This window comes from Pelophylax lessonae, assembly GCF_965119305.1.
Source record: "Pelophylax lessonae genome assembly, chromosome: 2".
NCBI classification, from domain to species: domain Eukaryota; kingdom Metazoa; phylum Chordata; class Amphibia; order Anura; family Ranidae; genus Pelophylax; species Pelophylax lessonae.
Window position 1 is genome coordinate 699,694,465 of NC_138769.1, and position 26,113 is coordinate 699,720,577.

At 41.9% G+C, this 26,113-nt stretch overlaps 2 protein-coding genes across 4 annotated transcripts in view; one reads left to right on the forward strand and one right to left on the reverse strand.

Moving 5' to 3' along the window:
* The window catches only part of LOC309545837 (P2Y purinoceptor 2-like), a 64,923-nt gene extending 55,089 nt beyond the window's left edge, over positions 1–9,834 (reverse strand). Inside the window, exon 1 of one of the 2 annotated variants that reach the window (XR_014224914.1) lies at positions 9,668–9,825. Coding sequence is in view for 1 of the 2 variants with exons in the window: in XM_082245232.1 (XP_082101358.1) it covers positions 9,668–9,747 (80 nt within the window). In the remaining variant the exon portion in view is untranslated. Of the gene's footprint in view, positions 1–9,667 lie in introns of both variants that reach the window. The other variant, XM_082245232.1, reaches the window with a different exon arrangement.
* Positions 9,835–9,873: 39 nt separating this feature from the next.
* The window catches only part of FCHSD2 (FCH and double SH3 domains 2), a 434,367-nt gene continuing 418,127 nt past the window's right edge, over positions 9,874–26,113 (forward strand). For both annotated transcript variants that reach the window (XM_082245226.1, XM_082245227.1), the window contains exon 1: positions 9,874–10,009. The gene's annotated coding sequence lies outside the window, so the exon portion shown is untranslated. The remainder of the gene's footprint in view (positions 10,010–26,113) is intronic.

Consider the following 26,113-nt stretch of genomic DNA (forward strand, 5'->3'; position numbering starts at 1 on the left):
ATTAATTATCATCTGAATCTCTCTCTGACCTTATCCCACAAGACTAACTCAGATATCTAGCTGCGAGTATCAGTTTAGATAAATGTTTCGGTAATTCTATAGACTACCAGAGCTGCCTTTTGGTGCGTGCCCGCTTCTCCCCGTGGCCTCTTTCCAAGTGCTTTTTAATGATAGCAGGATACATGATATGCAAACGAGTAATCTAATCAGGTGTCTAATGAGCACCATTACGACCATATTTCCAACAGTCAAACGTCCCTGAAGAAGCCTCCGGCGAAACATGTTGGGCGCTCTTTTGTGGAAAAGAGTCGGGTTATTCACCGGATAAGCCACTTTCACACAATATGTATATGGTCTTGTAACACCTTTTTTATTTACTCATGCGATGTATCCCATTTTTTTTCTTTGTTTGTTTTCTTTTCTCGTTCACTCGTAGTGTGGATGATTTTACATGTGTAATTAAAGCCCTGGATTTTTTTTTTTTTTTTTTTAATACCCCCGGGACAGTCAGGGCTAGTACATTCCACAATGGCTAGCCTCTGATCTGTCCCGGGTTGCACTTACCTGTTAGGACAAATACTTACCTTGCAAACGTCTTGTCCAGCGCTGCCATCTCAGATGTGGGCAGCTTGAAGCCAGCGAGATCCCCTTCGGCGTCTTCTTCCGCCTTCTTTGGTCCCACGATGCTCTGCGCCGGCTCCGACGTCACTTCCGGGTCGCGCGCGTCATCCCTCTACAGCTTCTGGGCATGCCCAGAAGCTGTTTAGAAGGGGATGACGCGCGCGACCCGTAACTGACGTCGGGGCCGGTGCAGGCGCAATGATTCCTGGGAGCTATGACGTTCAGCTCCCAGGAATCATTGCAGAGCCAGGAAGTGACGACGGGCCCCGGCCGAGGAAGGAGGAAGAAGGACGTAAGGTAAGTAATTTTTCTTCGCTACGAGGTAAGTAAAAAAAAAAAAAAATATGCGATTATCCATTTCTTTTTCAGGTGACCCGGAGCGAGAAGATGGAGGTAAGTATAATAAAGCTTTAATGATTTTATATATATTCGTGAATCTCTGATCCCTACCTGGTACCCCTAAAGTCCCATTTCTTGGTCCTCTAGCCCTCTCCAATCTCGCTACGGCGAGAGCTCTAAACTCTTAGAGCAATGTTCTTTTGAATATTAATGACCAATCGCTACACAGATGTCAGGTGTAGATTAACACAGGTAGCATGTAGTAGCAATCAATTGCATTATAGGCCTCTTCAAAAAAATAGTGAAATACAGACATATGAAACCACACATATACGTGTATCACTAATAGCGCAAACAAACACTGAAATTAAAAATGTATTATTGATTCAAATATTAGACAACTCCCAGACTTGAAGTCTGTATCAAGAAAAAGTTACTTATGCAATAGGGCAATAGGTAAAATATAAAGCATAGATAAACAAGTGATGGTATAATTGTCCCATAAATTGTCCATCTGGTGATAATAAAGTAGGAAATCCAAAGAAATCCAAAAGAATCCAAAAAGTAGCGAATTCAATGAAAAACTGATTAAATTTAAATCACCAAAAAACTCCACCACCGTTGTGTGTCATCACTTCCCATTCCCATCGGATGGTAACTCACCAAATAAAATTGCCCCCCATTCTCTTGGTTAGGCAAATACACTTAAGTTAATGGTTTTGCAAGGTCCTATCGTCAGCCTATTTGCTCCTCTACCCCTCATGTGGTACTTATCACTCCGTGAGGGTACATGAAAAAAGAAAGGCTCCACTAGTGTAATATAGTTACACATTCAAGCATTTATTAAAATTAACTTCAATCCACTCACATGTTAAAACTTAATCAGAGGCATTAAACATATGTCATGGACACGCAATCTGGCCCCCATTGATCTCACCACCTCCACGCTGGCTACAGATCATCCGGGGATCATAACTCACTCTCACTCTGCTAGTCTGGCTGCCGTACAGTCACGCCCCGACTCAAAGTCGGAAGTGATGAAGTGACGAAACGCGCCAGGGCGTAACTATACGGCAGCCGCATACTCCCATTTACATATTGTGCAGAACAAGAATGCGAGAATAAGTTTTCACGTGAACGCATATACACAAAAATGCATGTAAATTCGCGCAAATACATACAAACAAAAAGTCTGAAAAAGTAGATGCTCAAACAGGAGTATCATGTGCAAGAGGCCTAATGTGATTGTAAAGGTTCATTTAATAACAAACATGTTATACTTACCTGCTCTGTGCAAGGATTTTTCACAGAGCAGCACGGATCTTCCTCTTCTGGGGAGCCATCAACCATGTGAGTTGCTAAATGTTGTACCTTCATTAAATGTAACCATATTGCTACACTTAGAGGCGCCCCTCTTCTCTTATATACTCTGTAGCTCCTGCTGGATTTTGCTTCTAATCCCCTTATGGGGGCTGCCATTTGTGGATGGACATTTTATGGTTACACAACCTATCACATTGCTATAATCCCTTTTATATGGACTATAAACTGAAGGATTTATGAATAAATGGTTGTAAAACAAATCATCTGAGTTTCCATTTTTTCTTATGGGGAAATTCACTTTTATATAAAAGTACTTTGGATTACAAGCATGTTTCCAGAACGAATTATGCTCGCTGTACTGTATCAATGAGCTACTGATGAGCTAAGTTTCATCCACATCAAGGCCCATTCACCGTGCTCTAAGGCGTGTTAGACGCATTATCTGATCGTGGGCAAAGTTAGGGCAGCCTATTCAATTTGAATGGGCTGACAGCACACTTTAATGCACTAAAAAAAAAAATTGAACATGACCCTGTTTTTTTTTTTTTAACAAAGTGCACCACAATGTACGGCATGTGCATAGTGGGGCTGTTTTGTGCACTATTGTGGTAGAACTTTGGATTCATTCATTCAAAATCACACTCATTTTATCACATTTCTGTAATGTATCAGTGAGACTGGCCCTAAGGCCCCTTTCACACAGGCGGACCGTTCAGATCCGCCTGTCCGTTTTTTTGGCAGATCTGAATGGATACACCATGCATCTCTATGGGGCATCGGATGTCAGCGGAGACATGTCCACTGACATCCGATCCGATCCGTCAAATCTGGACGGATGGAAACCCTATTTTCTATCCGTCCAGTGGATCGGATCGGATGGGATCGGATGAGAATGGACAGACGGTCTGTTCCCATCCGATTCCCCCATAGAGAACAGCGGGACCTGACAGCTCTGTCTCCACACACGGCGCGGAGACAGAGCTGCCATCCGCCTGCTCAGCGGGGGAATCGGCGGATCGATCCCCTGTTGAGAAAAACGAAGTCCACCGACGGACTCCCCTGTGTGAAAGGGGCCTTACTGTTTCAGAGGACCACAGAATGTTACATTTGGGTTTACTTACTAAAGGCAAATCCACTGTGCACTACAAGTGCACTTGGAAGTGCAGTCGCTGTAGATCTGAAGGGGGCATGCAAGGAAAATAAAAAACTGCATTTTTGCTTGCACATGATTGAATGATAGTAATCATATCTATCATATAAGATAATAGAGCTTCCCCTCAATTCAGATCTACAACGACTACACTTCCAAGTGCACTTGCAGTGCACAGTGGATTTGCCTTTAGTAAATAAACCCCATTGTCTTCCCACAGATATAATAAAGTGTCAGGAAACATGCAACTTTGAGTTGATCGCCAACTTGGTTAATGTTTAATACCCCTATCTTTTTCCATTGTACAAATGTTACATAGATACATAGTTAATCTGGCTGAAAAAAAGAAAAAAGTACATCTAGTTCAACCAATAAAAGGGAAAAACATTTTTTTTACAATCCTATACTGTATACACAATCCTATATCCACAGTTGATCCAGAGGAAAGCAAAAAAAAAAAAAAAAAATACCCCAGCAAAGCATGAACTAATTTGATCCAGCAGGGGGAATAAATCCTTCCTGATCCCCCAAGAGGTAATTGGATATTCCCTGGATCAACTTTACCTATAAATATTAGTATCCAGTTATATTCTGTACATTTAGGAAATAATCCAGGCCTTTTTTAAAGCAATCTACTGAGCTGACCAGAACCACCTCTTAAAGGAGTCTATTCCACATTTTCACAGCTCTTACGGTGAAGCAACCTTTCCCTATTTGGTCCTCTGTGTCTTCCAAGTGCCCCCTTGTCCTCTGTGATGACCTTGAGGCCTGGTTCACACCGGTGCAAATTGGATGTGGGTTTCCCATGACAGGAGAGTGTGCCTGGCTCTCAATGAAGTTGGTGCACACATCCCTGTGACGGCTGCAGAGCAGGTTGCACAGTGGTCCTGTGCATCTTTGGCTCAGTTTCAGGTATGAATTCAGACAAAACTTTGGGCCTGATATGTCTCTGAAATGGAGAACAGAGACGCACCGGACCCCTGCTGTGAGCCGCATCTGTATTAAGTGTGAACCCAGCCTTAAGTGAATAACTCAACACCTAGTTCACTATATGGACCACGTATTTACTGTATTTATACATGCTGATAATATCTCCCCTCAAATCTTCTCTTCTCAAGAGAGAATAAATTCAGTTCCTCTAATATTTCCTCAAAGCTGAGCTCCTCCATACCTCTTATCAGTTTGGTTGCCCTTCTCTGCACTTTCTCCAGTTCCCCGATATCCTTTTTAAGAACTAGTGCCCAAAACTGAACTTCCTTTTTCCAGATGAGGTCTTACTAATGTTCTCTTTTGTTGTCTATTTTCCATCACAATACAATTAGGCATGTGAGTTTAGTTGTAATATTAATGACATTTGCAGCACCCGGAGGCATATTTCCAAGTTTTTCTGGCACCACTGCATGTGTATTTTGTGCATGTGGGATTTTCACAGTATAGAAAGTCTGTTTATGAAGTATTTATTCTTTCAAAACGCTGTGCGGCCAAGTAATACAATTCAGCGCAATAATCAGATTGCTTTTATATTCCAGTTGTATCTATAAAATATCCAATTGCTCTCAATTTTTAAAATAATGTTCTATCAATTTTGAAGGATCAATTAAAGTGTAAATGATTTCACAGTGTGAAAGATTGTCATTCATTTTTTTTATGTGGCATGTGTGGTTTTATTAAATGGGGTTTTTGCACATTTTTCAAAATGTGCAGAAAAAGTGATCATGCAATCATTGGAGTTGATTTACTAAAGGCAAATAGATTGTGCAAGCTGCAAGTACAGTTGCTCCAGGGTTCAGTAAATGAGGTAAAGCTTCACTTTACTAAGAATACCCAATCTCATGCAAGATAAATAAAATAACAGTGTTTTTTAACTTTCACATGATTGGATGATGGAAGTCATCAGAGCTTCCCCTCATTTACTAAGCTCTGGAGCAGAGGTCTTCAAACTGTTGCCCTTTACATAGAATTTGAGGTTGAATAAAGACAATAGTCCATCCAGTTCAACCTGTGTAGGTGTGTGTGGCTGTAATCATCTCACATACCCCTGAATGTTCTGATCCTTGAGATGTACGTCCAAGAGTCTTTTAAAAGTAGCCATACTTCCCGCAGTTACTACCATTTGTGGTAGAGAATTCCACAATCTTGTAGCCCTTACTGTAAAAAACCCACTGCGTATCCTGAGGTTAAATCGCTTCTTCTCTAATCGCATTGTATGGCCTCGTGTCCTCATGCATTCGTTGCGACTGAATAGTTTTTTTTCTATACTGAGATCACCATTGAGGTATTTGTAAATTGCTATCATGTCCCCTCTCTTTGCTTGCCTTTATCCGGCCCTTGGAGCACTATTCATCCCACTGATATGAGACGCTATTCTGCCCACTGACACCAAAAAATGGGGCATAATCCTGCCACTGACATCAACAATGGGGCACCATTTCTCCCACTAACACCAACAATGGAGCACTATTCCTCCCCTAATACCAAAGATGGCGCACTGTTTACATTACTAAAAAATGTTATGTTCCCACTGGCCACAGTCCGGCCCCCTAAAGACTGAAAGACAGTAAACTGGCCCTTTGTTTAGAAAGTTTAGAGACCCCTGCTCTGGAGCAACTGCACTTGCAAAGTGTGCTGTCTATTTGCCATTAGTAAATCAACCCCTATTGTGTCACATATCCCCCTTTGTGCAATAGGAAGCATTTACTTAGTTGTCTTAGCAGTGTAGATTTATTACCTTCTAAACTTCTCCTACAGGCTGAAATTAAAGGAGAAATATAACAAAAACTGTGTTGGCCCTACTTCTATGAATCACAGGAGTGCAGTTTGTTCTGCACTCCTGTGACAGCCACTGTCAGCAGATGCCACTCAACCTGACCAGGTTCTGGAAAGATCCCGACTTTGAAGAGCCTAAGCCAGCCACTCTTACCCCCTCCACAGCCCGACACTCCAGTGAGCGCTGCAGGGGCAGAGCAGAGAGCCGGTGACTGACAGTGCTCTCTTCTCACTGAAGACTGCGAACTGAGCGATCAGCGGTCTTTGATCACTCAGTTCTTAGTTTTAGAAGAAGTGGGGGACAGATGTAGCATCAGGTGCTGCATCCACATAGGTAATTTTTTTTTTTAAAGAACCCCATAGTTTTCTTTTAACCCTGAGTGAAAAATACCAACGTTTCTCCTCTTCTAAAAGCTTAAAGAACAGAGGTTTGTAGGTCTACAAAAAAATCTAAAGATTTAAGAGTTTAGGAAGTTTCTATTAGAATAGTTGACCCAGGGAATAGCTTTTTTTTTTTTTTTTTCTTCAAAGACGATCCAGGGAACATCTAGTTGCCCCTCGGGGGATTAGGATTAAATCTCCCTGTTGGAGCAAATTGGATCATGATTTGCTGGGGTTTTTTGCCTTCCTGTGGCTCAACTGTGGGTATAGGATTGTGTATGATTTTATGATTTTATTTTATATGATTTTATTTTATGAATATATGATTTATGATGATTATGATATCATCATAATATGATATAATATCATATGATATAATATAATATATATAATATAAATATATAATAATAATATAATATCATATCCTATGATATATTATTATGATATGATATGTATGATGATTATGATTTTCATATGATGATCATATGAAAATATGATTTATGAAAATATTATTTTATTTTATGATTGTATTATTTTCTTTTATTGGTTGAACTAGATGAACTTGTGTCTTTTTTTAACCAGACTAACTATGTAACTGTGATATTATTGCAATTGTGTGAAAAAGCACTAATCATTTTGTCATATTATAAAATATTATGATGGTTGTGTATGATGTGTATTAATATTTATACTATGACTTCTTTCATCTACAGCACCGTTCCCTGCTAGTGTACTGACTAGGGTGACAACTCTCCTGCTGCCTGTCCTTCATTCAGGTATACTTTATGTTAAGATCAATGACACCTATTGCCACAGTTGACACTGCCAGCTGCAACAGAAAGAGTTAGCCAGAAGGGCATCATCAAAATTTTGTTATAGAGCTCCATGTTTTGTAGTTACGCTTCTACATGATAATTACAAAAAAAAAAAAAAAAAGTTGGGGAAAAACTGTATTATTTCAATTTAATTATTATTAACGCAGTCCTATTTTTCTTACAGAACTCAACAAGAAATGGTATTATTTTCTGAGTTTAATATTACTTTAATAATCTGGAAAAAAAACTTTTGGCTTTTCAAATGCATCCCTTTAACAAATTTTGAATTTAAATATTAACTGCAAAAGCCCAATCAACATTTATTGGTGCTAAGAATTGAAATTTACTTCTATGGCGAGGTTGGTGATGAATAAAATCTGGGGATATCGTCAAACATGACAGTTTCTTAGGGCAAATCTGCAAAATCTGAGATTGTTCCTAGCAGAACTGCCAGTTATTATTATTATTATACAGAATTTATATAGTGCCAACAGTTTGCACAGCGCTTTACAATGTAGAGGGGGGGGAGGGGGCAGTACAATACAGTTCAATACAGTAGGAATACGAGGGCCCTGCTCATGGAGCTTACAATCTATTTTTTTTTTTTGTTTACAAACTTTTTTTATTTAGGATAAATTGGTGGTAGAGAAGAAAAAAATGATGCAATGGTGCAACAGACTTAAGGCATAATATGCTTTAGATTTAAAAGTTGTTAGATTAAACAATGCAGCATTTGTATGCAAGATATGAAGTGGGGTTAAGTATATAAATGTAAGGTATACAATGATATTATAATAAGAGTATCAATACATACACAAGTATATAGTAGTAATACTGTGGGATGAAAATAAAATATCTGTAATATATATATATATTCTTCCTTAGATCAATTGTCAGTAGGTTGGAACAAAATTTCCACATGTTTAAACCAGGGGTCTCATTTATTATTAAAGAATTGAGTATATAAAGAGTGTTATAAAGAGTATGAAAGATTATGAAAGATTTTTTTCCATGAGGTTATTGGTATTTATTCTTGATTTTATTTGGGTAGTAGGGAATAAGGGTGATTTCCAGTGGAAAGCAATCAGTCATTGTAGGGATCGACTGATTATCGGCAAAGCCGATTATCGGAGGGCCGATATTGACTTTTGCCGATATATCTGTATAGGACCCGGAACTGGCTGATATTCCAAATATTGCTCATGTAAGGGTAAAATGATGTCACATAGCATAATTCCATTTACAAATGTTATTGACTATGCCACTCACATATGTACAAATTAAAGATATAAGCAATTCCACATTAGCAGATCTGCTGGCAGATCGGTATCTCTCACCCGCTTGCCATAAGTGGTACCCGGGTGATCCCGCTCCGTTCGGCATCCACTCAATACTGCTCTGTCTCTCACCCACTCCCTCTCCCACCCACCCAATACCGATCTGTCTCTCACCCACTTGCCATAAGTGACACCTGGGTGATACGGCTCCGTCCGACATACGATCTCGGAGGTCACGTGCGTGGTCACGCCCGGCGGTGGGTGGGAGATGGAGCGGGTGAGAGACAGAGCAGTATTGAATGGATGCTAAACGGAGCGGTATCACCCGGGTATCCCTTACAGCAAGTGGGTGAGAGATACCGATCTGCCAGCAGATCTGCTAATGTGGAATTGCTTATATCTTTAATTTGTACATATGTGAGTGCCATATTCAATAACATTTGTAAACTGAATTATGCTATGTGACATCATTTTACCCTTACATGAGCATCACCACCTAATAGTTGGAGGAGGAGAAGACTAGTCTCGGACCCTGACATAGGATGTACAAAATAGCAGCCCATATCGGCCGATACCGATACGTTGTGACCAATATATCGGTATCGGCCCTGAAAAAAACATATTGGTCTATCCCTAAGTCATTGTATGGCAACACATATAGTATGAATAAGTCTCATATGTGGTATAGATAAACTTGTGATAGTGGTAAAAAGAAGGCATTTCGATAAAATTAGATTAATCTGACAACCGGAAAATAATTGATGCAAACTTTTCTAATTGATGCCGGATGCCTGAAATTCTCTCGCACTCCCAAAAAAATGTGTGAAGGAGCCTGGAGAGGGGCATCCTCTGAAACAGTCTGGCGGAACTGCTGGGAAAATAGCATGCAATCTGGTTTGTGTTAGGTACCATGTAGTGAAGGAGCTTACAATCTAAAGGGAGAGTTAATAAGAATGTATATATAAATAAGAGAAATATAGATAGAGGAGACCTACCTCCCATCCCAGCGAGCTCCGGAGGACAGTGAACTTTTGCAGACAAGGTTGTGCAGTGTCCACCAGCTCTGCATAAACATAGAAGTTGATCATTCACTTATAATTAAATTGAATCACTGACATAGAGCTCCACCTTCTCGTGTCTGTACGAGGATGTGCTGTGACTGTAGTGAGTGTGCACACACCGGGGACAAGGACTTTGTTGCTTAATGTCAGAACTCTGATTGACTTCATCAAGTTTCTGTCCTCTGATGCAGCCTGTGGCAGGAAGCCCACAAAGCCATTACAAGGAAACCAGGGACAGAATTTCCAGTAGTTTACAGATTTACTGTCATTATAAAGGTAAGTGAATGGGTGTTATCTGTCATTGTAAATGGAAATAGACCGAGATTATGACAGTTGCTGCGTCTTAAAGTGAAACCTCTGTTAGATTCGCCTATGAACGTGATCATTTTTAAAGATTTATTGCAGGTATATAAAAATAGCTTTATGGTGGATCACAAATCTAAAACAGTTGTTTTAGTTCTGGATAGAGGAGGGAAAGGGTTAGAACCTCTGTCAATTTTTTTTTTTGCTGTCTTTGTCCCTGCTATTCATTTAAACTAGTGATCGACCGATATAATTTTTTTAATGCCGATACCGATACTGATATTTTGTTCATCGGATATCGGTATCGGCCGATATTTTCGGACATGTAAAAACATGTATTTATTTATTTTTCACAGACCCCAAACCTCTCATCGGCACTGAAAAACATTCAAAACGCCAAGTTTGGCTGTTTTGAATGCTGTCAGTTTTTAAATTTGGCACCGAGTACCCGGAAGTGATGTCATGACATCACTTCTGGGTTTTTTACATGGAGACCCGATCAGAGCCGAATGCGGCTTTGATCAGGTCTTCGGCGGCAGTGCAGGTAGGATGCCCGGGTCTCCCGTCCCACGTCAAACGAGCCACGGAAGGCGGCCGGAGGGGGGGGCGTCCCTTCCCGCTCCTTGTAATTGCAGCTGAGCGGCTTCTCAGCCTCATCGGTTGTCATTACAAGATAGCCGACCGTCGGCTATGGACGGCGGTACCAGGGTGATGCCTCTAGTTGCAGGCATCACTCCGGTACAAGCAATTTCCCGAAATATCGGCAATATCGGTAACCTCAGGGACCGATATATATGGGGGAAAGTGCATATTGGCCCCCGATATATCGGTGGTGCGGATATTCGGTCGGTCTCTAATTTAAATTATTTGTCCTAGTAAGAGAAATGGGGGTGAAGCACACTCAATAATGCCCCCCTCCACCTTTTCCCTTTCTTTTGTGTATCCACCAGATACTCCCTGGTTCTGTGGAGCAGCCGATTCGCATGACAGGCGAGTGTGACCGGCTCCCAATGGGGCCAGTTCACACAGGTCAAGGGTGGCCACGGTCTGCATTAAAAAAGGGTCCTGTGCATCTTCTGGTCCGATCCAGGCAAAAATCTGGACCTGATTCGCACCTGAACCGGTGAACAGGGACGCACCGGACTCCAAGCACGAACCCGCGGCCGCATATGTGTGAACCTGGCCTAGGTCTTATATTGCTATCATCTTTCACAGTGACCATGCAATCACATTTATTGTTCCAGGTCATTATACACATTTTGTGTTTGTTTGTCTATTTGTCCTAGAAACTAGCATTATGGGGCCTGGAAGTCAGGGAAAATATTCAGTTGTTACTGAAACAGGAAGAGAGGGAAAATCTTACAATGGAATAATTATTCAAAGATTATTGTCCAAGTTCTCTCACTTCCTGTTGTGTGTATGTGACAGGAAGGGAAGGGATATCTCACTGATTGGACACAAATAGCAAAAAAAAAACATTTTTGTTTTTCTAGTCTATCCAATACAAGAATAGAATATGTTGTCCACAGAAATACTTTAACCAACTTAACTTTAACTTAGTTATACGGTGGCAGAGCAGCTCTCCTGCACCAGATCACATACCTAGTACGTGACCCAGCACTTTCTGGTAGAGAGTGCGCCTGCGTGCCGCCGGTGCCACAGCTATGCTGCAATTTGACACAGCACAAGTGGATCCGCTGGTGCCGGCCAATAGATGTCCTCCGGCACTTACTTATCATCAAGGAGAGACACATAACAGAGCTCTGCCTATGTAAACAAGGCAGAGCTCTGTTATGACACGGGGGAAATGGATGGATTTTGTCTTCCTGCAAAGCAGGGAATAAAATCCATCAATTCCCTTAGGCCCTGTTCACACCTGAGCGTATTTCAGCTTGAAAAACGCTCATCTCTGAAGTCTCAAAACACCAACAAGCAAAATCCCATTCATTTCAATGGCCCCTGTTCTTATCTGAGCGTTTTGTCTCCTTAAGCAAAATGTCTGAAGCTCAAAAAAGTACATGAGCTTCTTTTTTGGCAGATTACAAGCATTTTTGTTAGATGTCAATGCCTGCCTCCAAACACCTGCAAAAAACGCCTGAAAAAAGCTCCAAAAAAGACCTGAAAAAAGCACAAAAAACTCCTGAAAAAAGCCTGAAAAAAAGCCCAAACAAACGCCTGAAAACGATACGATCAGGTGTGAATGAAGTCTTTGCAAAAGCAGCTCCCTCAGTACACACAAACACTAGCTAGGCACACATTTAACCCTTTGATCGCCCTAGATGTTTAACCCCTCCCCTGCCAGTGGCATTAGTACAGTGACAGTGCGAATTTGTTGCACTGTTCACTGTATTAGTGTCACTGGTTCCAACATAGTGTCAAATAGTCTCAGACTGTCCGCCGCAATATCGCAGTCCCGCTATAAGTCGCTGATCGCTGCCATTACTAGTATAAAAATAAATAAAAATTCCAGCATATATCCGATAGATTGTGGATGCTATAACTTTTGCGCAAACCAATCATTATACGCTTATTGGGACTTTTTTACCAAAAATATGTAGCAGAATACATATTGGCCTAAATTTATGAAGAAATTTGATTTTTTTTTATTTTATTTATGAGATAGGTTTTATAGCAGAAAGTAAAAAATATTGTTTTTTTTTCAAACTTGTTGGTCTTTTTTTGGTTATAACACAAAAAATAAAAACGCAGCTGTGATCAAATACCACCAAAAAAAAGCTATTTTTGTGGGAAACAAATGACATACATTTATTTTATGTACAGCGTTGCATGACTGCTCAATTGTCAGTTAAAATAACACAGTGCCATATCGCAAAAAATGTCCTGGCCATGAAGGAGGTAAATATTCAGAAGGTCAAGTGGTTAAAGGGGAACTCCCTTTGGAAAATAACTGCATGTGTTCTTACAATTTTCTCTTATGGCCCGTACACACGATCCGAAAATCGGACGAAAAATAACACTTGTGAAAAGATCGGACGATAATCTGATCGTTAGTACACAGCTTACGAGAGGCGATCACGACAGTTCGCCCGCTATTATCCGGTCGTGCAAGCATAAAAATTTTGATCGTATTATAAAACATTGTACGATAATCGTATTATCAGTATGTTGTTCGTCCGAAAGAAATGGTGAGCAGTAGACAGCGCATGAGCAGTAGACATCATTTCCCCTCACACGCTACAGCGTGGTTACGCATAGCGAAAGCTTTTGAATCATCGTCCGAGAAAATTCGTATCGTAAGTAACCTCTCCCATTTGCGAATATAATTGAGAGTTCCTAGCAACCAAACAAAAACGGACGGAACGTCGTCCGATTTTCGGATCGTGTGTACTGGGCATTAGTCCTCTGCAAAGTCCCATAGATACAAAATTCTGATAGCGAAGTCTACTTTTTGCAGTTCCCTGTAATGGTTTGGAGTCAACAACACTGTTCCAGCTCTAAGGCTAATGTGCCTGATACTTATAATGACCGTGTTAGTGACCCAGCTTCCACCTGACCTGCTTTCAGGTTACCCTTGTCTGCTTATATTCATTGCCTATCTCTCTTATCAACCTCAGCCTGGACTTCTGTCCATCGGTTTATACCTTACTGCCAGCTCATACCTCTGCTTATTCCTGGCTCTGTCCTGTCCTGTCTATGATTCGGTACCTTCTTTCTCATCTGTTACCAGACCCAGCATGTGACTCAGCTTAAAACTGGACTTGGTGAATCCACTGTTAACCACCAACGACCCACCAAACTAACCACCCAAGTACCAGTCTCGATTGTCTTCACCCTGGCACTTGTGCTCTTCTATCCCCCTGCAGACCCTGTCTCATCTTCCAAGGGTGCTCAGATGGGAACTGTGCAAAATTCCACTCTCATCATCTCGGGCTCTGCGTACAGGTATGTGATAGTTGGCAACAATGCTGCACTGCTCCTGAATTCTGAGCAAAGTTGCCACTTTCATGTAGGTGACATCTGCTTGTACGACTTTGGGATAAAGAAATATTGGGATAAATACGGTAAATATTGCAGGAGGTGTGGTGTGTCACTGCTGATTCAGAAGCCTTTAACTTGTCAATCATCACCTGGCCCCACCTAGTCCCATCCACTACGTTTGCTGCTGAAACTCTCCTACTGATGGCTCAAAAATTTGCCAGCGGTTTTAACTATCCAGCATTCTAAACAAAATGGGAAAGAACATTTTGGGTAAAATTTGCTTTAGGCACCTCAAAAGGTGAAATTAAGAATTTATACTTAGGCCAAATTTTGATCTACCTCCCCTCTTCTGAATTCATGCAGCGAAATTAAGAGCAGGAATATAAAGCAGCGGTAATCTCAGCCTGTTAAACAGGGCAGAATCTGTATGAAAACATAAAGAAAAGAACAAGGAGACTTACAAATAATGAATTTATTGATCTCTGAATTAAAATTGACAAAGATGTGGAGAAACTGTAGGGATAGGTCAGGTTTGTACTTGTAGGAATGGAAAATTTGACTCGCCGTCGTATCCTTTGAAGAATGTCATAGAACTGGTTTGGGACAATCTATTTTATAGGAGCTGATGAGCTTGGAAGTTCTCCAAATATCAATGAAATTACTTCACTTACTCCTAGCTTGTGTAAGACACGTGTGAAGACTCTTCCTTCTATGTTCTCATTGTGGCTTGTTATAATTAAATGCTATTAGTATTCAAGGCATTTGCATGCTTTCGGCCCTGAATGCCCATTGGTCCTTAATGTTAGACACAACCTCCTGAAGAGCGTTCCCAGTTACTAATTTTAAAAGGACGTTAAACCTTTTTATTGTTTCTTAGATATTTATAGGAAAGGTGAAAGTAGTTAGTCTAAAGTAACCTTTTTGCTTCCAAATAAAACGCCCAGACTGTAAGGAACATGGGTAAAGCAGAACATTTCTGCTAGCAGGATAGGTGAACCACTCATCACAATATTCAAGTTTTCACAATCACAACATATTACGGCATTATATGGCATATGGCATATTATGGCATTTATCCTCTACTGTGCACTCTTCCACCATTGCAAAATCTGCACTCCCGTCCATTGCTGCTTCCAAGGCCTCTGACATCTTGTCCTGGTCTTCTCCCAGGCTTGGGTTCCCTGTTTACTATTGAGCAGTTTCTCAAGATAAAAGTCCTGCACATGCATGATGGAAATTATTATGTCTGGAACCTGTCTTGGCATCATACAAATATTGGAAATAAGCTGTGAGTATACATTACGGGAGTCTCAGATGCCTGGCCTTCCTCTGCCCTTTTGTGGTTTCTCTCACTTACCTCAATGTCACCACAGGACACAATAGGGGCCTAGAAGGATAGAACTACAGTGGAGTGACCAAAACACCCAGAAGTTTGTCAGATGCAGTTTATATAACAGATTCTTCTGATTGCATCTGATGTAGCGCTAGCTTTCAGTGCTGGAAACAAGTGTATGATAATATTTGTACAACCATGTCCCTGGGCTTTGACCTATTCCTACTTCTAACTCTTAAACTAACCCTTAGGCCCCTTTCACTTGGGCAATACAATCAGGTGCACCTGTCGGTTTTTCAAGCGGACCTAATCTGATGGTCCGTGTATCCCTTTGGACCTGTGGGTGTAAACAGTCTTGTGTATACCTTGAGTCCAATCCGGTTCGCAGAAAAAAAAAACGGAAGTGGATCTGTCCCCCTCCGGCTAGGTGGATTACATCGGAGGGCAGTCGGATGTAAACTGAAACCCAGTACGTTTACACACAGCTGCCCATAGAGCAGAGCGGGCTGTGTCCGTATCCGCTCTGCATAAATCATTAGTAAGACCTCATCTGCAATATGCAGTTCAGTTTTGGGCACCAGTTCTTAAAAAGGATATCAGGGAACTGGAGAAAGTGCAGAGAAGGGCAATCAAGCTGATAAGAGGCATGGAGGAGCTCAGCTATGAGAAAAGATTGGAGGAACTGAATTTTTTCTCTCTTGAGAAGAGGAGATTAAGGGGGGATATGATCAACATGTATAAATACATAAGTGGTCCATATAGTGAACTTGGTGTTGAGTTATTTACTGCAAGGTCAACACACAGGATAAGGGGGCACTTATTATGTCAAGAGGAAAATAGATTACGTCTCCAAATACAGAAAGGTTTCTTCACCGTAAGAGCTGTGACCAGCTCACTCGATTGCTTTAAAAAAGGCCAGGATTCTTTCCTGGGTGTACATAATATAAATGAGTACTAATATTTATAGGTAAAGTTGATCCAGGGAATATCTGATTGCCTCTCGGGGGGATCAGGAAGGAATTTTTTTCCCCTGCTGTAGCAAATTGGATCATGCTTTGCTGGAGGTTTTTTTGCCTTCTACTGGATTAACTGCGGGTATAGGATTGTGTTAATGGTATTGTATGGTTGGGTTTTCTTTACTGTTTTTTGTTTTTTATTGGTTGAGCCAGATGGACGTGTGTCTTTTTTTCAACCTGACTAACTATATGACTATGTAACATGGACCTGTCATCCTCCTGCTCTGCTCAGCAGGGAATCATCTGGAGAGATCCCCCGCTGAGCAGTTCAGATCTTGCCCCTTGTGTAAGGGACCTGACAATTAACCCTCACCACTGCTACATCATCAACACTTAAACAAACCATAACCTACCCCTTGACACAAATCCTTCTCAGCCTTAAGATAAAAACCCACCTAAACCACCACAGGCACCATGCAGCAGGTGTGTTATAAGTTAATTGTCCTATTCAGCACCCTTAATGCCCTGGGTCACTGGGTTTCCATGTATGTAAATACCAGCATGCCCACATAAGAGCCTGGCCACATCCTCTCTCACCTCCTAGGACTCCATATACGTCCGTCACTCTATGGGGTATCATGTAATGAGGTAGTACCACTCTCTGCCGTATTCTATGAGGCCAGGAGGTTTGATGATGTGCCCCCAATAATCACAGAGGTAGGATCTCTGAGTTTCTGGTTCATTTAAATTGGAAAAGGATTAGTGCTGGACCATGGGGCAGTGACATTGCAGAAAGACAACGCCAGAGATAGAGTGTTGCCAGGAAAGTAAATTTTTTTTATTTTCAACGGCTTCAGTTCCAGAAGGTTTTACCCCCTACCTGACCAGTTCATTTTTTTTGCAATATGGCACTTCAATGCTTTAACTGACAATTGCAAAATCCTGCGATGCTGTACCCAAATAAAATTGATGTCCTTTTTTCCCCCACAAATAGAGCTTTCTTTTGGTGGTTTTTGATCACCTTTGCAGTCTTTATATTTTGCCCTATTTAACCACTTCCGGCCCGCCCTATAGGCGATTGACGGCGGGAATGTGGTTGTATTATCCTGACCGGACGTCATATGACGGTGGCAGGATAATGCGCTCTGCAGAGCAGCGATCGGTGCTGCGGCGTGTCACTCTGTGCCCATCAGTGCCCATCAATGCCGCCTATCAGTGCCCAGCAGTGCCACCTATCAGTGCCCACCAATGCTGCATATCAGTAGTACCTATTAGTGCCACATATCAGTGCCCATCAGTGCTGCCTATCAGTGCTGCCTATCAGTGTCGCATATTTGTGCCATCCCATCAGTGCCACCCCATCAGTGCCTCCTCATCAGTGCCTGTCAGTGTGGCCTCATCAGTGCTCATCAGTGCAGGAAAAAACGTATCTACTTACAAAATTGTATAACATTAACAAAAAAACTTTTTTTTTTATTTAAAACTTTTTGGTCTTTTTTTCTTTGTTTAGCAAAAAATAAAAAACCTTGCAGTGATCAAATACCATCAAAAGAAAGCTCTATTTGTGGGGAAAAAATGACATAAATTTGGTTTAGGTACAGCATTGTATGACCGCGCAATTGTCATTCAAGATGCAACAGCGCTAAAAGCTGAAAATTGGCCTGGGCAGGAAGGGGGTGAAAGTGCCCGGTATTGAAGTGGTTAAAAAAAAAAAAGACTGACAATTTTGAAAAAAAAACTAAATTTTTTCCTTTCTGGTATAAAACACATCAAATAAACCAAATTTAAAATATATTCTTCATCAATTTAGGCCAATATGTCATTATGTATTCTGCTACATATTTTTGGTAAAAAGAAATCCCAATAAGCGTATATTAATAGGTTTGTGCAAACGTTATCCTGTCTACAAAATATGGGATAGATTTATGAACTTTTTATTTTTTTTATGGTTTTTACTATTAATAGCGGCGATCAGGGATATTTGGCGGGACAACGACATTGCGGCGGACAAATTACACTTTTTGGGGACCAGTGACACCAATACAGTGATCAATGCACTGTATAAATGACACTGACAGGAAAGGGGTTAACATCAGGGACGATCAAAGGATAAGTGTGCTCCTAGGGAGGGATTTCTAACTGTGGGGGGAATGGATGTACTAGAGGAAAACAGAGATCTGTGTTTCTGCTTAGCAGAAACACAAGACTTCCATTTTCCTCTGTGACAGAATAGAGATTTGCCTTGTTTACATAGGCAGAGCGCCGTTCTGCCTTTCTTCGAAATGATCGGCGGGTTTGGCCCTGATTTGGCCCCCGCATGCGCCCCCCCCCAGGTCTCGTGAAAAAATTACGTACAGGTATGTGATTTTGCACAGATAGGCTGCACTGCCACAGTATATATGCAGCAGGCGGTCCAGAAGTGGTTAAAGTCATGTGCAATTTATTTATTTAATTTTGTGTAGCCAGGTGCTTGGCTAGAGAGAGCAAGTTAAGACACTGTGCTGCATCTGAACTGTTCATGCTGAATCTAGTAACACTATCTGCCTCCCGTCAGTAGAGGGAGTAGACAAGCCAAAGGAGCTCAAGAAACTTGTATGCCAGCCACATTGGACCATAGGAGTTGAAGTTCAGAAGGGGAGCGACGCTGTGGAATTCTATGGACCATTGGACTACAGTTCCCAAAAGGAGACAGTGATAGAGAGTAAAAAAAGTTGTATTTTCCCGGCCTGTAGACAAAGGAATTTCCTCTTTGGCATGAGGGAACTGGAGTGAGCACATTTGTTCATCTGGGTGTATGCCCACCTGACACAAGCCAGCGGTCTGAGCCAGAGATCAGGGTTTTGTGTGCTAGGGACCAGGGAGAAAGGATCTGTGTACATAGAGGCGGAGGACCACATCCGCATCCACCGCCACCTCAACCTCCTACTCCATATGGGCCTTGTCCTTCTAGATCAAGATGATTATTTTTTATTTTTATGTTTTTTATGTTATTTTAAGTTATTTCCCTATCCACATTTGTTTGCAGAGCACTTGCCATGCTCTTAAGAAGATGTTGCTGCCATTTGCAGCCCTCTAGCCCTTTCCATGTTTTTTTTAGAGCCATTATAGTGCTCAAAAGTTTGGGTCACCATTGACTTCAATGGGGTTCGGAATCGGGGTAAAGTTCGGGTTAAGTTCGGGTCAGGAACCTGGACTTTTTTTTCAAGTTCGGCTGAACCCGCCTTACCCGGACATCCAGGTGTTCGCTCAACTCTAATTGGGAGTTGTTCAGCATTGAACTTGTGAAGGGTTCTTCCATGGGTTTCTGGGGGATCCTTGAGCTGTGACCGATTGACCTCCCATCTGATGGTGCCACCATAGTTCCAGGTCCAATTTTACTTTGCAGAGCCAGTAGCATGACACCAATGATACATATAGCTGCCTGTAAGGGTGGCATTCTGACCACAACTGTAAGAGAGGCATTCATCCCACTGACCATCAATGTAAGGGGCATTTTAGCATTTTTTTTTCTGGATTGCCCCCTTTGTCCTATGGGATAGGGGGATATGGGACTATACATATTTTGTAGGCACCTAAAATGTATTTTTATGTTATGTTTATAGACCTAAATTGTCGATACTAGGCATCTTGTCAGATGAAGCAATTTGAAACCCTGAGGAAGCTGCTGTGACTGCGAAATGTGTAGGAAGTATTACAATTTCTCTAATCACTACCTTAATGGTTTTACTTCTTATTTGATGGACATTTGTCTCTATTGATTGTACAATTTTTAATGTTTTGAAATAAAAATATGATTTTTTTTTACTATATATATGTAATTTGTTGTAAGAGATAAACTGAAAGGCCATACTTGAACACCCTCAACTTCTTGCTGTATTTTTTTTCAATAGTTCAAAGGAACATCTATAGCCCTCAGTAACCATTTAAACTGCATTGAATAAAAGCATCAAAAACCAAGTTAATTTCAGTTTCCCCAATTCCTAATGCATTTTGCTGAAATGAAGAAATATTGGCAAAACCTTCAGATTTTTTTTGACAAAATGTTTGGTAAATGAAAACTCTCAATTTTGCTCATCCCTACCCTGCAGTAACACCTACTGTCATATCTCTGTATATGGGCCCCAGGAAAATGGGCACTGCATTAGCATTGAGCAATCTCTGCTTGGCATATTGGACTAACTGTTCACGCCATGTCTATTCTCCACAATAGCCTTCATAACAATGTATACATTTCATTCACATGTAGCGTGTGTACACCTAGTGAGATCTCACACCTGCTGTCTATCGAACTCTGTCACAAGAGCGAATCTCATTACAGGAAATATCACTGTCTATATACATAGGCTGATATATACACAACAACTTTTCCAGACCAGTGCTAAATGACATGAGCATAATGTGCGCACCATGTTATCTCTTCCTATAGAGACAATGTGTAATGGGATATAAATGCAGATAGTCTTGTGTCACACTGACTATGCAGAACTGGCCAGTTGGAAGTACACAGCATTTCTAAGAATGTATTTGATCTTATTTTATTAGAGGTAAAACTTAAAGACACGGCTAATTTTATTGAAGGTGTTCTTTGTCTAGGTTCACATCTGAGTGTTTGCTGCTTCATTTGAATGGGATGCTGTACCTGTGGGAGAAGCAGGGAAAAGTTCTTTGACCCTTTTTTGAAACTACAACTGCAAATAATGCTTTGGCACCACATTTTCCGATGAACGGAGGTGCCATTAAGAATTAATGGCACCCCCACGGGTCTGCTACAGAATCTTGTCGGAAGCACCAATGAACGTTTTAGGCAAGAAACTGATAGACCCACCTTCAACCAAGCAGACAACTCCATGGGAGGTGGCCATATAGAAACTGACAGAAGGGATGGCTCAGCTCCAGATAGAATTTTCCATGTTGAAATGCAAACAGTAATTCTCCTCCAAGGTGCAATGGGGCAAAATCAACACTCCCCTTCTGGGCTGTCAAGAGCTAGGCTATCACTAAAGACACTGCCCTAACTGTACACAGAGGAAAGCTAGAATGCCCTATTGCCAGGAGGCATGCAGTGTGGTGGCAAAATGGAACAACTCCCTGTTCAAGAGTTGAAAATGTGGTGGTTGAGTGTCCTGTTGTGTGTGGATGCTTTGATGGTTTAATGGCCAAGAGTGTCTCTTAAATAAGCAAGTCTGCCAGAACTGTTCTTAATTTTCTTACATAAATCCGGTGACGCCACGGATCTCAAAGCAGCTACCAGTGTGCTCTCCGTAGAGGTAGTTTGCATTTTCTGGATAATTTGTATTGCTGCTGGGGGGGGGCAAGTTCTGTAGGACCACAGACAACATGGCATGGTGATCACACGCGGCCCTGGGAGAGGGCAGCCACAGGTGATACTGGGCATGCATATCATCCAGGCTGCAATAGTGAAAAAATGCCCTGCACACTTCGAAGGCTCTTCGAAGAAGGAAATCAGGCAACTGCTTCATGCTCTGAAAGCAATGGAGGGCTCCAACATGTACCCTGCAAACACTGGTAAAAAAAAAAACTGGCATTGTTCCCCATCCCCATGAACGTTAGCTTCCACAATGGATTGTAAGGCTTTACTGTCCTTGTGAATCTATTGCCCTCAGAAATGGGCCCTTTTGTCATCAGGACCCTTAGTGGCCCGAGAAGGTACGGTACTAGTTACAATCTGTAATACCAAGACTATTCCACTCAGCCTTTCTGGGACAGCAGTGGCAGGTCTGGCCCTAATCATGGAAATAATTGCCCTAACGTCGGACATATAGAGCTTCCAACGGGAAGTGTGTGGTCAACAGGACCAAATCGAGTGGGCAGGAGCGCAAATGCTACTACTCTTATAACTGACCCCTGAGGAATTGACACCCACTGAGAAGCAATAAGAAGTTGTCTATGGTGTTCTTACAGAGGGACCATGATTGGAATGTTGCAAAATAACTAAACAAGAGATACCTACAGGAGAGAGCCCACCTCCACACCTCTACCAAGAAGCATCTGTGGCTCCAGTCCTCTTGATGAGGAAGAAGGATGAAACCTCCACTTTTGTGTGGACTAAAGACAACTGAAAACTGTTACCACAAGGAATGCCTAACCTCTTCCAAGGATTGAGAAATGCCCTGCAAACCTAGGACAAGCCACATTTTTAACAATACTTAATCTAGCCAGTGGGTACTGGCAGAACTCTATCACCAAAGCACACCTGCCAAATACTGCTATCATTACTTCCAATAGAGATGTTCCAGTTCAAAAGGTTCCCTTTCAGCAACACACCTGTCCACTCCAGAGAACGGCGGGACATTCAAAGACCATATTGCACACTTAGGAATGATGTTTTCCCGGCTGTACCAGTATGAGCTTAAGCTAAAACCCAAGAAGTTACATCTTTTCAAGAAATAAATTGAGTTCCTAGTACATGTCATCTCAAACCCCAAAGCAAATGGAGGCAGTGGCACTCAAAGACTGTGGCAAAGGACAGAGCTTTTCCAGGGCTGTGTCAGGAAGATTGAGTGCATAGCCTTGCCCTAAAGATCAACACGTGCACAGAGCTGCTCCTGGTCAAGGTTGTACGTGCATCCAGGCATGTTCACTACGTGAATTAGCATGTATGTCCAACACAGACTTTTGGTGTCCAGAGACCTTTTTAAAGCGCAGGATAACTAAGGAAAACTGCTGAGTGGTTGTTAACTCCTTCTATACTTTGTTTCAACCCAGCTTGCTGATTTATCTTGATCCCCTGTTGCTGACTTTGGCTTGTGCCCTGACTTCAACCTACCGCAGGCACCTGTGCCACATATACCTTTTACGCCATGTTACCAATTCCAGGAGGTATTGGATAGTAGGTGTAAAGGAAGCTTATCAATTCGGCCTTTACTATTTATGTGACAGGCTGGCAGGTTATTATTGGTATTACATTAAGCACTATGCCCATGACTCTGCCTTGATTCAAAAGCAAAATGGGGATCAAAAAAACAGGAGGTGTGCATGCTGGCCTTTGCTGTCTTCTTCTTTCTTTTCTGGCTAGGACAAGTACTAAGGGCCTAGGCGCTGTACTCTTGGAAGAGCAAGGCGGCCAGTAGAGGGGCATCACCTACTATAGTCAAAATCTACATGCAACCGAGAGGAACCCTACACACTACTCTTTAAAGCTGGAGCTGTTGGCTTTGGGGTGGGCAGTCACTGAACATTTTCCTGATTACTTAAAAAGGTAATAACCAGATAATTACCCATTTGTGCATCACCAAACAGCTAAACATGGTGATCTGAAGAAACATTGGTCAGTCTTTCTAGTTAAGTTTAAATTCTTTTTGCATTATTACCCTGGAAAGAGCTACCGGGCAGGGTGTTTTTTTTTGCAATTGTTCGGTCTGGTCATTTGTAAAACTGAACACAAATTATTGTATCTCAGTAATCGTTAAAGTATATGTAGCCGGGTCGCACGGCTGGTATTGTTCAACCTGTTGTTGTTATTAAAGTTCTGCAAAGACAGTGACTTTGGAATTATGGGAGATGTAGTACGGGAGGAGCCAGGATCATAGACTGCTGAGAGAGAGACCCTTCTCCCAGGGAGCAATAGGACGCGCGGAGCTTGCTTGGAGGGTCTATATAAAGGGGGGCGGGACTCAACTTCGCTCTCTTGCCTCGAGGACAGCGTACTGACAAAAAGGGGAAGAGCTGCTGCGGATCGCAGGAGGATAGGCCGAGTGGCGGACACCGTAGTTGAAGCCGGCGGTGTGTGAAAGCGGAGAAGTCTCGGTAGCGGGACCGGACGGAAGGTTGCTGACAGGCAGACGGAGACGCTGAGCAGAGCGAGGCCTGGTCGCAGCGGAGCCCCCGGTTTGGGTGAGAGACATCCAGTATCTACATCTATTTTAAATACAGACCTAGGCTGAGTCAGGGTGGGACAATCAAACTGTTTGCTATAACAAGGCCATACTGACTTATAGCTAAAACACTGGACACTGCAGATACACATATAGCGCGAGGTGGGTGAACCAGGCCTTAAGCCCTCTATCCAGTCCTAGGCTGTTAAGCTGTTGTGATGCACCAGGATTTACTACGTTTACCTTTCTGTGGATTACAACTGCTGATTACCTTGGGGAATATACAGTAGTTCATCAACCTTACCTTTACTGGATTACAAATACTTTCCTTGGATTGTTGGGAATTCCTTGTCGGTGAAGACAAGCGAGGCCTCACTCTCCAGGAGACTCTTGCAATTCATCATAAAGGGTGCCCCCGTTAGTACACAGAGTCCACTCTGCTAGTTATTCTAGGATTGTTATATTGCTTATTTTACATTGAGTTATCAAGTACAGTCATTCTTATCTGTGGTCACTCTCTAATTACACCAGATTATTCAACGTATTTTGCTGTTGCTGGACACAATCCTCTAGCATACATATACATTTATTTGTATATGTGTGTGTGGCCTATGTCCTGGATCCTGAGTGCTGAACTAAACCTTAATTCTGGGTTGGGAACTCAGGATCTACTTCGTAAGCAACGCTTGTGTTATCTCTAATTCTGTTTGCATATTCTTGTTACGTTTTAAATGTCAAAAGCAGTAAACTGATTATTCACTGCAATACTTGTGGTCACAATCATTCAAAATGACAGAACAAATAGTGTCAGATGGGTTGGAGCAGTCTCAGGGTGCAAGAAGTGAGGAGGAGGATACCCATGCAAGAAGCCACTCCCTTGGATGCAGAGCTACATACTGTATACCTAAAGACAAAACTTTTCAAAGGTTTGGATAGAGTGGAGAGGGATTATAACAAGTCAGGTTTTTATTGCTGTTTGTGACCCTGTTACAGAGATTCACCCTCTCTATCGTTATCACCGAAACTAAAGAAAATCCAAAATTTTGGATTGTTACCAGAACAGGAATAGAAGACAAATCTTCCAATGGGGCCACTATTTATTTGACCCTGGTGACAACCAGGGATTCCCCCACTTTAGGGGATCTCCTATCCTTTTCTGTTTTGGCTTTGTGACCGGAAGTAAAGGGAACTCTCCCCAATGGGACACAGATGGGGGAAAACTGACAGGGTTATGATCCTCCCTTACTCTATCCAGAATGGAAAAAAAAAAGTTTTGTCTATAGTTCTACTTAAATCCGCCTCTCTTTACTACTTAGAAATCTGCTTATATATCTGGGTCTTCCTCCTGAAATATGTGACAGGAACTTCCCAGGATGCATCTGTGAGGCCAGGGGTAACATCACCAGTGCCTCACTCAACCAGGAAGTGAAAAAACTGTAATTATAGTGGTTGTAAAGGCAGAAGTTTTTCTTTATCCTGATGCATTCTATGCATTAAGATAAAAACCTTCTGTGTGCAGCAGCCCCCTCAGCCCCCCTAATACTTACTTCACCTGAGCCCCATCTCGATCCAGCAATGTTGCACAAAAGTCTTGGCTGTCCACGACTCCCCCTCCTGATTGGTTGAGACACAGCAGCAGGTGCCATTGGCGCCCGATGCTGTCAATCAAAGTCAGTGAGCAAATGAGGAGAGAAAGGGGGCGGGCCCAACCGCAGCTCTATGTCTAAATGAACACACAGAGCAGTGGCTCAGGTGCCCTCATTGCAAGCTACTTGCTGTGAGGGCACTCAGCAGGAGGGAGGGGCCAGGAGCGCCAGCAAGGGACCCAAGAAGAGCAGGATTTGGGCTGCTCTGTGCAAAACCACTACACATAGGTGATAAGTATAATATGTTTATTAAAAACCTGAGACTTTAATATCACTTTGACTAATTATTGTAAAATTATTTTATATCAGCATGCAGAGCTTTATGCTGATGTGAGGTTTAGTGAAAGGGGGAAAGGCCTACTTCATAT